This window comes from Meleagris gallopavo, chromosome 1 (genome assembly GCF_905368555.1).
Source record: "Meleagris gallopavo chromosome 1, MGAL_WU_HG_1.1, whole genome shotgun sequence".
NCBI classification, from domain to species: Eukaryota; Metazoa; Chordata; class Aves; order Galliformes; family Phasianidae; genus Meleagris; species Meleagris gallopavo.
This window is the reverse complement of record NC_139404.1, coordinates 49,469,843-49,483,948: the sequence shown is the minus strand read 5'-3', so window position 1 is coordinate 49,483,948 and position 14,106 is coordinate 49,469,843. Positions and strand designations below refer to the sequence as shown.

General features: G+C 39.7%; 1 protein-coding gene across 15 annotated transcripts in view; it reads left to right on the top strand.

Moving 5' to 3' along the window:
- TNRC6B (trinucleotide repeat containing adaptor 6B) overlaps positions 1-14,106 on the top strand; it is a 141,649-nt gene that overhangs the window by 78,633 nt on the left and 48,910 nt on the right. For 14 of the 15 annotated variants that reach the window (XM_085226028.1, XM_085225999.1, XM_085225983.1 and 11 more), the window contains 3 exons: positions 6,242-6,329; positions 9,999-10,020; positions 11,595-11,939. In XM_085226028.1, coding sequence (XP_085082154.1) covers positions 6,242-6,329; positions 9,999-10,020; positions 11,595-11,939 — 455 coding nt within the window. Of the gene's footprint in view, positions 1-2,298; positions 2,482-6,241; positions 6,330-9,998; positions 10,021-11,594; positions 11,940-14,106 lie in introns of those variants that run through there. The other variant, XM_085226052.1, reaches the window with a different exon arrangement.

Below are 14,106 nucleotides of genomic sequence, written 5' to 3'. Positions count from 1 at the left end.
AGACAGAAGCAGCCTACTCTAACTCCTTGATGGGCAAACAACTCCTTTTAAAAGTGCTGCTTTACAGAGCACTTCTTAGACACTTTTTCTAAAGAGTTTTCAGTTAATGTATAGCAAAGTGTGTACTTTATGTGTGGTTCAAATCCACAGCATGCCTTTTTGTGGTGTGGCTTTTGTTATTTATTGTCTTACTTGTTAGACTGTGTGTATGTTCATATTTAATGTTACAGATATGAAAAATTATTTTCATATTTTAGGGCTGAGTTCTGTTACTTACATTTCATTTTCATTCAAAAAAAGCGTAGAACAGTTGTCCTTTCCTAGGTGGTCAGTTCTGGGATGCATAGTCAATCTCTTCAGTGTTGTAGTTCAGTGATGGTACGATCTTCAGTCTCATTTCAAGCAAACGACTGTTCTTTTTTTCCTCAAAAAAGTTATGCTCTAGGTTTATTTTTTTATAGTCTGGGAAATATTTGTACTCAGAAGTGCTGTTCTGAGGGTTTGTTTGTTTGGTTTTTCCCTTCTATGTATCAGAGTTAACTTGTCCTAAAGTAGTTCCATACTCCACTTTTGCAGTTCAGCCTGAAGGCCAGGTTTCTAAGGGGCCGTCCCACATTGAGCCAACTCGTGTGGCTTGGGTCTGTCTGCTTTATGCACATGAGCATTGCATAAGAAAGAACGTGGCTGTGATGTGCATTTGTGTAATGTTTTATACAGTGAGTCCCATTTTGAATCTTTCGATCAGCGAGATCACAACTCCTTAAATGGCTCAATCTAGTGGAAGTAATTCCACCTTCAGGCTCTGGGTTGTAGCCCAGGCTGCGTAACACCTCGCTTCTGTTTGATGTTCTGTTTGAACACGCTGGAGCACACCTGTGTGTGTTTGAACACGCCATGCTCTTCTCACGGTGTTGAAATAATGGATATTTAGGTTAAAGTGTAACACTCTGAATGAAAGTAGAATTAAAATTGTTGGGCTTTCCATGCTCCGTGGGGCAGCAGTTCCTTTTGCTTTGGTTTTGGTCTCTGTAGTCCCAGTTAATTGATTTGATTTCAGAGCTTTCATCCAACTGAAGCAGTTGATTGCCAGTGTTCTTAGCTGCAACAAGAAGGGCCTGAGCCTCAGAGTGTGAGAACTGAAATCCTGTGTACTCATTTAGCAGTATGTGGTATGTTTTCTTCTTTATTGCTCGTGGCCCTCGTTACTATCAGTGTATTCTTTTTAACGCATGTATATATAAAGTATGATACAGGAACGTACCAGTAAAGCCCCTGTTACAATTAAAACTGCAGAGATGCAAGCGATAGCAGTAGGGTTACACATGCAGAGGGTGGAATAAAGGACTGAATACAGCCCAGTTGAGAAGACACGTTGTCTTTACTAACACAACTGCAGAGTCAGCTTCGGGAGGGAGTGCAGATACTTTTGCTGATCAACTTTTCTATTGATACAATTTATATAGAGTTTTAACTGAGTGCTGTATGGAAGGGCTGCAGTTTCATTTAATAACACGTGCCAGCAGCTACAGCTCACTGGAAATCCTTCTTCCTTCAAATCTTGGCCAGAGTTGGATACCTTATTGTAGATTTAAATCCTGGTTTAGACCCTCAAATTTGAGTCTTTTGATCTATTTCTAAAATGCTAATTAATTTACTTCTGGACCGACGTTTTGAATCAGGGGGGACCTGCGCTAGTTCAAGTTAACAAATGTTGCCTCCGAGTGAGATTGCCCCATGCAGTGCGTATCATTCTCTCATGCAAAGTGAAGGCCTCCAGCTGTGGTTGGTTGTGACTTCAGTCTCTAGGCAAAATTTATCAGTCGTAAATGTGACCTTGTAGCTATACAGATAAAAGCTGGTTCTGTTAAAGCGCTGTCAGTCCTGCAAGTGCAGTTTCATAATCTCTTCTGTTCTGGAAGAGGATAGAAAGGTTGGTTCCCAGCTTGGAGGAAGACTTCTAGGATGCACCCAGAGAGATTTGCTGTCACTGCCGTGTTGTGTTACAGCAAATAGTGAAAGTAAAGAGCGGGGGCAAAAGGAGGGAAGGGAACTCGTAGTTCTGCTGTCTGGTCTGCATCCTTACAGGAGACTGCTGACGTTTTTTATGCAGCCCTTGGAAGGAACTTGGAACTTTATACTCTGAAGTGCCAATTCTGAGTTTCCCAGAATTTGTATCTTACACAACTTCCATTTTCATGCGATTTTAGTCGAGGGTGACTTCATAGGGTTGTGGCTTTTCACATAGACGAAGGCTGTGTGCGGCGTTATCTGCACCCATCAAGGCGTGCTGTCAGCAGATAGGGTGTCGCAGTGTGGAACGCGTCCTCTCGTCTGCCGTTTCCAGTCGGATAGCAAGGACTGTGAAGAACAGCTTCTATTCTTTACCCATGCCTCGAGCCCATGCGTTGTGGGGGAAAAGGAAAAATGAACGCTAGGATTTTGCGGGAAAACAGCATTCTCAAAAGCTGGTTTTGCGAGAGGGTATGCTTTTTAAATGCCTCTTTTTTTTTCTTTCTGATCTGTCTTGTGAGAACTTGAGTTTTGCAACTGTTTTCTCTAGTTAACTCACTGAAAAACCCTCCTTTTTTTCTGAAATGATTAATTTTGTCTTAGCCAGAGGAGGTTGGTACAAGGAGCTAGGTAATGCATTGAATACACTGTCATAGCTACTGCTCTGTGCATTGCTTTTTGAAACAAAAATTCGGATTGACACTTAGAGATTCCCTTCATTTGTAAGCTGTTAACGTGTTGTTTTTTCTTTTTGTTTTGCTAATCAAAAATGAAGTCTGTAACGCACTTTTAAAACATTTTCCAACACTGTAAATTCTCAGATTTTGCAGGAAATTAATGAAAATCCTATTAGAGGACTAGAATAAAAATTCAACTACTGGTTGCTGTTCATCAGATTTCCTCCTCGGGATTTTGGCATGTCCATGTTCCCATCACTGTGTGCTGGTAACAAAAAACAGAACCATGCCCCATTGCATTACTCTAAATCCACTCATTTTAGAGTTACGTTTTTCTCCCCATGCTGATGTTGTCAGTAGAAGCAGCCGGTGCTGCTGGTGCACCATGAAGCCTGGTTTCCCTGAGCAGGCCAGAAAACAGTCTTGCAGTTGATGTTCAGTTAATTGGCAGCATCCTCTGAATCAATTAATGAGATACCTGAAAGGTTTTTGTTTTGTAGAAATTGTTGAAGCACTGAACATTGCTATGTTTGTTTTCTCCAGTCAGTTTTGTTCTCTTGTACAAGTTTGTATTCAGCAAGGTTCTGTTCCTGTGATGATGTGTGGTTGTAGAAAAGGCCACGAAAGGCACAGCTTGCTGTATTGATCAGTGTCTGATCAGTGGTGTTCAGATGTTAGAAGAAGTGCATTAAACAAACAAGCAGTAACCCTCCCCCTTCCCCCCCCCCACAAATCATCACCTGCTTGCTTTTCTTTTGCATGATGCTCTCAGGGCTGCTGTCCTGCTGCCATTGCAGGCTGGCTCACCTGAAAGGCAACAGCAGTTGTATCAGCATAATTGTAGCTTCCATACTTTCAATGGTAAACTCACGTTTTTGAAGTAGATGTTTCATTAGTAAGGTTTCAGTTACATTTTTTGTCAAGAAGTTAATGGTTTTGAACTTAGACCATATCCCAAGTGTTCAGATAGATCCCTGACAGCTCAACGGAACTGAGCCGTGTGCCTGCACGGATTGTCGATTTGAAGCCTGACTTGCTAAGTATTGATTATCCCTATATAGTAGTTGGTGATGATGTGCCCAGTGGGATATTGAATATCCTCCTCTACTGAAGGAGCACGAGGGGAGATGGGCCTCACGAGCTAAGCTTTCATCTGCAGCCTTAGTAACAGAGATCCTCATCCAGGTATATAGAAAAACAAGGCAGCGGCAGCAGCAGTCTGCCTGTTTTGAGCTTGTGGTCACGCAGACAGGTGACCATAACCACATGTTTTTTTTCAGGCTATGGGTTTTCTGTCCTCAGTTCTTTTTATTGTTAGTGCTCTGTGTCACTGTAAGCCACAACTTCAGCTTTGATGGTGAATTTTAACTTTTTCTCCTTCTTTTCCATTCCCTGCTCTGCTCGCAGAAATAAGTAGGTGCTTTTAAGCAGAAGGTTGTCTGTGTGCCAGGCAGTTACTGGAACTCATTTTTTGATCCTACCCTTTTTCAGCAGCTCCTTTAAGACAGCTCTTAAATGTCTGCCTGCCGCAGGAAAGTTTTTTAGAGTTTTTTAGAGACTGTGAAGTTAAAACAGCAGCCCAAAGGGTCCAAGCTGTTTGTCAATAAGAAGGTAGCAAACAGAATTTGAGGCTATGGTAACTCAGAAAGAGAATGGTGTCACTGGAGAGCTTTTTCCATATTACTTAAAATCTGTAGCTTAAAGAAAATTGGAAAATTCCATCTCAGTGCTGTGACAGTATGAAGTACACTAACCTCCCCAAGTGCATCGTGTGCATGTTAGTGAAACTAAAAAACCTGCGGGGCTTTTCCTTGCTGGTGTGTAAAGCTGGAAAGTGTGCTTTGACATTTTATAGAGAACAGTAAGGAGCAACCGCTGACCTTGCTTCAGCAATACTGGACAGAGTGCGTAAAACGCTGCTCAGTATGGTGGAGAATGCCTCCAGTTTTGTTAAAATGGGACTGGACTTGCTATTAATGTATAAATTGCACGTGGCAATAGCCTGAGGATGGTGTTGCTGAGCACTCATCCATTCTAGTCTCCATTCACCAAGAAGGAGAGTGAGTTCATGAAACCAGGAAAATGTTCTATTTACTATCTGTACAAAGGTACACAGAACCTTTGCTATTTAGGAGAGTCTTCAATCAGGAGAGGTAACACATTTCAAAATATTTTTGTCTGAATTGAAGTGATTCCTTTTGTAAATGTTTCTTTGCACTTTAACTTGGCAGTATCTGGTAAAAATGTGAGCATAAATCTTACCTGAGGTGTTGCAGCTCACAGTGGAAGGAGAATTCTGAAAGACATGACAGCAAAGCCAGCTCAGCTCTAATCTTTTTAAATTGTACTCACAAAGAACTTTGATTTGTGCATCATTTAAATAAATACTTAGTACACGTATGAGCTTTAGCTATTACAGCCAACATAGTGAGTCGAAATGTTTTCTTCTCCTTCCTCTCCCCCCCACTCTGAATATGGCACAAATATTTTTGTGCATTTAAGATTGATATTTTGAAACTCCCCAAATCCATTTTCATCCATCTGAAGTTATGCTGTAAAAGTTTATGGATTGAATGTGTTGGATGTTTCCCATTTCTAAAGTACACTTCCCATTTCTCTGGCCCTCTCCCTCCTGTCACATCATCTTTTTATGTCAATTGTCTTAAAATTTCCCTGATCAAAAAAAAAAGAAAAGAATATATTCTAAGAGAGCTGAAAACTTGATCTTAAATGTCTTTTTAAACAGATGAAGATAATTAGCTAATCAGAGTGGTTCACCATAGAAACAGCTCAGGCAGTAATATGTATGCAGTAAAATTAACCATTTAATGGTACTTTCATTTTGGTACAATATATAGCAACAAGATGATCGCTTGACAAAATAGCAACTACACATATTTTTCTTCCTTCATTTAATTTTCTTTAAAGGAATGTTCTTGGGTAGAAAATGCTCTCTCTGGAAAGTAGTTTATATTACAGAGTTTGTCACAAAAAATATTTGGCTGGGTACAGTAGGCTAGAAATTAACTTAGTGATTTGTCTAATAAATGATGGTTTTGATTTGATATGACACTTCTAGTCTCTTACAAGTGGCATAGCTACAGGGAATAGAATAATCTCTTCCCCTTGTGAAGACAGACGTCATATCAAACCAAACCGTCTTATTTAAATTACTACTTCCCTTTTTTACCATATGAAAAGATTCATGAAACTTCATTAAATGATAGTACAACCCAATTAAAAGGGTGCTTTGGCCAAAATGCCTTGAAGGAATTTTTAGTATCAGACGTAGTTAATTTACATAGGGTACCACTAGAAGAGATCTGATCCAAATGAAGGACTTTTACTTTTTGCAGTTTCACGATCGTGGCCACACTGAACTAGAAGGTGCTTTTCTGATCTCAGTTAGGCTGAAACCTTCAATGCAAATGAAGCATGATGATCAGAGGAATCTGCTATCTTGACTTCTTTTCTTGTGGGGAAGAGGTATATAATACATGCGGATCCTGCAGAACTTGGAAGTGCTCATATTGGTTTTATTCATGTTTTGGCAGAGAGAAGGAGCAAGAAAGGGAAGAACAGTTAATGGAAGACAAGAAAAGGAAGAAGGAGGATAAGAAAAAGAAGGAATCTGCTCAGAAGGTAGGTGTTGATATTTGAGTTCTTCTATCCAACTAGAGCACAAATAGTATTGGGGCTGGTAAAATATTAGATTGCTTGTATTTGAGAATAAAACCTCTTCTTGTCTAAGTTATAGTAATGCTTCATTAAGGATTTTCTGCATTATTTGTCTTGAACTTCAGTTTTTAGTAAACTTTGATATTTTTTTCTTTGGTTTGTCAGGCAAAGACATATTTAATGTTACTGAATATGGACACTTGTGCATTTTGCAGTGTTTGAAGGTGTTTTGGGGATGGGAACGCTACAAATTCTTAAAAAAGGTTATGTGAAATATTTCTGTTGAAGTTGCTTTTATTGTTTGTTACATATGGTTTACGTTTTACATTTTCTCTGCCCAGTAACACTTTTGTTGAAGTGGAGATTCTTGAAGAATCACTGAAAATTGTTTATGCTCAACAGATGAGTTTGAACACTTGGTTTGTTCAGAAGTGCTCTCTTTTGTTAAAAATGTAGTAGATCATTCTAGGGATTAACCTGAAGTGTGAACTCAACATCTCTTGCAATTTTACACGTGCTTTTTACTTAAGTCCTCTCTGTCTTGTTTTGGGCATCCCAGCCCAAGATGGCTGTAAGGATTCTTGAGTGGAATCAGCAAAGGGCCCCCCTAGAGGTGATGGAAGGACTGGAGTACCTGACAGATGAGGAGAGGCCGAGTGAGCTGGAACTGCTCAAACTGGGGAAGAGAAGGCACAGGAGAGCGTGTGTAGATATTTGGTGGGAGGGAAGAAAGAAGATGCAACCAGGCTGTTCTCGGTAGTGCACAAGACAGGACGTGAGGAGGGGAGCAGAAATTGAAATAGAAGAAATTCTACTGAATCATAGGAGGATATTTTTGTGAGCATGTGCGAATGGGCAACCACTAGAACAGGTTTGCTGGAGAAGTTGTGGTTCTTCGGAGATGCTCAGAAACAAGTTGGACGTGGCCCCGAGCAACTTGGGTTTGGTAATTTGCTTTGAGCTGGGAGACCCACAGGTTGAGGGAGAACCACTACAGACTGTCAAATCTCCAGAGGCTGTGCTTCCCAACCTCAACAGTAATGTGAGATTGAAAGCAGAGTGCTTTACTTTCAGTAGTCCTTGTTTTTCAGTTAGTTCAGATTTTAGGTGTTACTCTTCTGCTGTTAGGTTATGTAGCTTTGTGTTAAGAACAGCTGATACTGATTCTGCAGTGTCAATTAAATTTTAGTTCATTGGAAGCTTGTATTTAAGACTGTTGTGTTTTTTTCCACCAATTTAAGTGTATCACTTTAAAATTGGTGCAGATAAACCTAGCATATTTCTGTTGTCCTTAGTCCTGTGTCACGATGATGCATTCCCAATAATACTGCAGAAAATCAGTAGCTACAGAATAAGGTTTCTTCAGTATCTGTCTTTTTTCCTTCAGTTTTGCTACTGTTTTATGTTCAAGTAGAAAATAAAAATAGATGGTGTGTTTTCAGCCCTGTAGGAACCAGGAGAGACAGAGGCTTGTGAGTAAAGAGTAGTGATTTGAGGATTGTATGCTAATACTCCACACAACAAAAACTTGGAAAGGTTGTACTGATAGTGTTGATAACAGTGCTGAGTGTGTTTACAGAGGAATCAGTACTTTGAATACAAAGGAGATTTGCCAGCTTTCCTGTGTGGTCCCTCATCTACCAAGTTATTTGCTGTGATTGCACGTTAAGATATTTTGCCAAAATCTGGGAAAAGGTAAACACTGAAAATAAGTTAATCTCCTGGAGACCAAGTGTAAAAGTAATGCTTGAAGAGAGCTGGGAGAATAGGCAGAACATAAATGTGTGTGTCCATTCTTAGTGATTGCAATGGTGGTCACCAAAAAACCAGCAATGATTTGGGGGGTAGCTCTTTCAGATAGGGTTTGTATAACATGAAACAGCTGTTTCTGTCTGGATCTTCAGAAACTTAACGAAAGAAAAAGATGAAAATCACCGAAGGTTATGCAAGCAGATTCATAGACTGAATTCCTGTGGTTTGTGTCCCAGGGGCTGTTTGGTAGCTTGTCAGAAGGCTGAGATTGGCCCCGTCCTGCCAGTGCTCACAGGTTTCCCACAGAGAGATGACGGCTGTAAGTCTGAGACACGCAGTCACTTTCTCAGCTTCTGTATTCTGGATCTGAAAAATGACAAAACCAGATAGTTTTACTATGGATGTAACATAGGCAAAGTTTTTTTTTTTTAATCTAAGACAGCCGTGGTTATAATTTAGGATTTTTTGAACATCCGGTGAAGTGGTGTTCTTCCAAGTAGACAAGTTATTTACAGAACGTGTTTGCTCTTACCATAGGAAACCTATCAGCATTACAACTTTGGTTTCATGAATTCTTCTATTCCATTTCACCTTCCTTTAGTAACGGAGCGTTACAGTCACTTAATTTTAGCTGCTCTAGAGGCAGATACGGCTTCACACACATGGGATGTTTACTAAAAGAAATGAAAACTGACATCTGGCACAGTGTGGACACATTTTTGGTACGGGTGCATTGTTCATTTCTTAGAAGAGTTGCATAAATCTGAAGTTAGGATGTTTGAGTTTGGTTTATATTTTAGTGAATATTTCACTTTGCGTATTGCACTCCTCACCTTTGTGAAGTAAATGATGTCACAGCAATTCAGGACAGTTTGTCTTTTTATTCTTTACCATACAAAAGAGTTCTGGCTTGGTTGGCTTAAACAATAAACTGCTTTTTACTTGTGCTTTCATTATTCTATACTGCCCCTGTGTGCTTTCCAGAATTATGGACTAGCTCAGCAATTTCTTTTTCAGAACAGGTGTCATAGAGCCTGACACATGATGATCTTTAGGGTTTTTCCATTATTGTGTAGTGGAACTCATGATCGACAGGATGAAAACATGCTACAATTCACACGATTCCAGAGAATATGCCAGTGTTATTTTTGTGTCTACTGTAGCTTGAAATCTGCTATGCTGTAAGAATGTAGAAGTACAGCAAAAAACCACATTGAGTGCATTGGCCAGCATGATGGCTCACTTCAGTAATCAACTGCTTGCATTCAAGTGATGTTGAAGCCTGGTGCTTTATAGGTATTTCTGGTCCTTTTTGTAATTGAAACAACGAACCTCCTGTCACCCTGGGTAGGATGCTGTGGGAAAAGTGAAAGGGAAGGTGGCAGAGACAGATTGGTACTCTCATGTACAGCAACCCTGTGGGAATTCTGTTGCTAGCCCCAACAATCTGCTGTAGATATACCTGCATAGAGGGTAGGATTTATTACACTTTAACTGCAATATTTAATGTGCAGTCTGAAGAAGCTGTAATGGTATATAGCTCAGTTTTATTTGTGCTTCACAAATTAGCGTTGAGCTTATTCATGCTTCACAAGTAGGTGTTTGGCAAGAGGAAGGGGGTGAATACTAAAAATCAAGATGACAGTAATCACTGTTTATGTCAGATAATTTTGTGAGGCAAAGGTATTCCAGAAACTGTGTTGTTCTTAACAATTTATGTATAAGACATAAATAGTTCCGATGCTTGCAGTTCATCAGCTGATTATTTTCTTTCAGCTTATACCGATTTTGTGCTTATAAATTCATGATTTAGTGCAGTCTGCTGAATGTTTGTTTTGAGGTTCTTACAACTGTGTTTACATTCTTGCTCTTACTTTGCAGGTCACAGATCAAAAAACCAAAGGTAAGAGTCTTTGTTTAATCCTAAAGAGTATTTTTGTTGACTTGAGCCCAAACTTGGTTTTGATCAAAGCTGTTAGAAAATGGAGTTATGATTTGAGATGAAGTACTCGAAATGAGCATTCGGAAGAGAGAAGAAGCTAAGAGGATTAAAATGGAGAAACTAAAACTATCCATTTTGTCAGCACCGGAATACTAGAAGTGAAAATGGTGGCTGTAGATAAAATAGGCCAGCTAAAATATTTTGCCCAACTTTCACATTTACAAAAGTTTTAGATGAGTAACTGAAAACTGAAACCTACTGTATAAATGGAATGGAAAACAGGGAAAGTACTGCATGTGGTGACGTACCGAAACGAGCAAAAAAGACTTGTTTCTGGAAAATTAATTAAGGGATAATGAAGTCCAAGCACCTGAAAGTCAAAAAGATAAAGCAGAACTGAAGAATGAACATCTTGAATGGTTGGCTTACTTAGCGGGTATGTATGTCAGTTTTCTAAAAATTGCATGAGGAAGTTGCTATTAAAAACAAATGGCAGAGAAGAGGTAATATAGTACTTGATTTTACAGCTGACAATACCTTTTTTTGTTTAGGGGCTATGAAACCTATATAGAGAAGTCAGGAAATGCTTATCAAAACAATATTTGGGAGATAATGTATTCACAGCTGCCAAAGAGAGACTCCCTGGTGTTGATCTCTCTTTTGTAAGAGCAAAAGTTCTGCTGATAATGCTCACTTTGGTGGGGAGGGGTTGCTGAGCATGCTTTTCTCGTATGAGTCTCCAGCAGAGGCTGTAGCAAATGTATTAAATTTTCCTCTTTGAATTCTCTTAGTGAGTTATTACAGGTGCGGACTAAGGTAATGCCTGATTTTCTTTTGCAGTATTTCAGAAAGCACAGGGAGAGTATTAGTAAGGGGACACAACCTCTTCACCACCCCCAATTTAGGACAGTATTACTTTCTCAAGGATTTGTCTGCATTTTTACTTTTCTCTAAGGCACAGTAGCCTTCAGAAGCAGCTTGTCCTTGCTTATAGGGGCATCTGGTGACCAGGTGGTAAACCTTAGGCAAGTCCAGTACAAATGCTGTAGGTAGGACTGCTTTCTGAATAAGAGTCAAATATTACTGCCTTATTTCAGAGCAGATTAGAGTGCTCAGACTTGTTAATTCTCAATTGTTGAGGACAGTCTTTTGCTCTGTGTTCTAGCAACGGCCAAAGCAAGTGAAACTTAGAATCTGATTTCAGGTCTCCAGTAAGGGTGATGCATAACAATCCTAAAACCAGTTGAAGATGGGGAAGAGAAGGGGAAAAAAAGGTTATGTATGACTGTTCATCTTTTAAAACTTCTCCTGACCTAGGGTGTTATCGTTTGCCACCATTACTTTAAAAAAAAATTGATACTTCAAGAGGCTTGCCAAGGGCAGAGTTCCAATTAAATTTTATTTGTATAAGGCTGAAGCTGCATGGTATTTCAGAGAAGAATGGCACTATAAAAGAAAAGAGTTGCAGCAACTTCTTGTAGCTAACGCAGGTTTGAGTGGAAAACTGCTTAACCTTGATTTTTCCTGTTTTTCAGTGCCCGAAGTGACGAAACCAAGTTTAAGCCAACCAGTGGCTGCCAGCCCAATTGGCAACTCTCCATCGCCACCAGTCAATGGTGGCAACAATGCCAAAAGGGTGGCAGTGCCGAACGGACAACCGCCAAGCGCCGCCCGCTACATGCCTCGGGAGGTGCCGCCGCGATTCCGTTGCCAGCAGGACCACAAAGTGTTACTGAAACGTGGGCAGCCCCCTCCGCCATCCTGTATGCTCCTTGGGGGTGGAGCAGGGCCTCCTCCCCCAACAGCACCAGGAGCAAACCCAAACAACGCACAACCAGTGACAGGAGCACTGCTGCAGAGCGACAGTGGGACTGCAACAGGTGAATGAGAATAATGACGTTACGTACACGTGTGTGTGCGCGCTCCTAAGAAAGGGGATCACTGAAATCGTGCACTGACAGAATTTTGGAAAGCTGACTCCTACTCTTTTAGCGCATACACTTTTCCTTTCCTGTTAGCACCATTGTATGCAATTTTTACTACTGTCTGGAACCAGAAAGGTGATTATTTTTTTTAAAGATACGCATGTTTTGAGTGGTTTGAATTGGGTACTGTAGGGCTCTTTGGACCACAGCGAGGTAAATAAAACGTAGGGATAAATAGGTAGCATTTAGTAGCTGTTGTTGGTAGTTCTTAGTATCTCTTAAGGTTTCTTTGATGTATTTCCTCTGTTACCACTTCTTAATATGACCGAGTAGAACAGGCATCAGAGTTTTACGGTAAGTTCGTATAGGTAGCAGGTTTGCAAATAACAGGTGTCTGTCACTTCTCCTCTGGATAAAATAGCAAGGTGAGTTTTTCTTTTTAGTAACCTTGAATTTCTCCTTCCATAAGCCTTTTCATAATAGTTTTCCCTAAAATACATCCTAGATACTTTAAAAAAATTAAGCATCTTGCTTTTGCTTTTCTGAACACTTTGAATTATGGCCAGTATGTTGATTTTAAGTTTGTTTTGTGAGAACAGGAAAATTACTGACTGCTCTTGATATTTTTTTTTTAGTAGCTTGGGGGATTGCAGTAACAGCAATATTTCCTTCTTAACTTACAATAATAGAAAAAGAAAAGTCCACTTGGGACATCTAAAGAAAAGCTTAGTTGATCTGAGAATTCAAGGACAACTTCAGTTCTAACAATCAGGATTTAAAATAAAGTCAAAAAAAGGAAAAATGCTACCGTTATGTCTGTTTTGAAAGCCCCAACAGAGTGGGTTATTCTACCCATAATTGAGAGCATAAACTTTTTAGTTCTTTGCAGTCCACGAAAAGATGAACTCTGAGCTAATTTGAAACTCAGGAATGTAGTAAGCTAGGTGAGGTGGTTTGTTTCTATTAAAAAAGTTCCTAGGAAAATGAATAATTTAGTTTGTTTTGCCTCTTCCACACTTGAATTCCTTCGTAGTGAATCAGTGTTTGACAGATTTTTTTGTCTTACTGTCTCTCATGTTCCCTGTTTAATGGTGGGCAAGTTTTAAGCTAAAACAGGAAAACGTTAGCTAATTGGTTTTAAAATGTATCAGTTAGAGATGGCTGTTTTTGATAAACACACCTGAAAGAGAAATGGTGAGGAAAAAAATCACCACAAGAAAACAACAGCCCAAAGTTTTCACACTTGAGGTATAAAATCCTGGTGTTATGTCAGCATTAGCGTACCTTCACAGTACGCTACAGCTTTGTCAGATAGGCTGACAAAGGAGACATTATGTTAGCGAAACATTCTAAAAATACTCAAGATTTCTCATTTCTTCTATCAGCAATTTTTTTTAATTTTGATAGAACTTCATTAAGACCAATTTGAAGTATTTTAGACACTTCTTAAGTTCTGTGTAATTATTATGTGTTCAACAGCTATTATTTGGTTTTGAGACTGACCTCAAGTTTTATGAATTCTCGTATTTCAGCTTTAACTCAATTACTGAGATTATGTTATATGGTTGTATTTTATTGATTGTGGCAACATTTATGGCCACAATCTGATGCAAGTCTGGAGTGTTGCCAAGAAAGATGTGTGCCCTTCAGACTTGCCTCACCCTATCCGAACACACTTCTGCACCATAACACAGTATCTGGGCCAAGGGGCTGACTTGGATTAAAATTAACCCAAGTTGGTGTTTAAAGCTCATTTCAGTCTGGATAATTTCCCAGTTGAGCTCACTGACTGTCAGTAGCAACACGGATGATAGCACATGGGAGTAGGTGTGGCAGAGGACTGGAAATGAGCAGCTGTCTAAGAGGAAGGTTAGTGCTACACTTAAAAGGCTTCAGGAAATTGCTTATGGAAGCATGATGTTGCCGTGCCTCTCCTGTCACTAATTCCATCTGGGATCCTGGCTGCTTAAAAATTGGGTGTCAGATTTGGACCTAATTTTGTCAAGCAGCCATGTACTAAGATGAACTCATCACACACACACGCACACACACAAACACATGCAAAAAGGCAGATTCCCAAAGGGGAAAACAATTTAGGAAATTCTTCTCATTGTTAAATTCA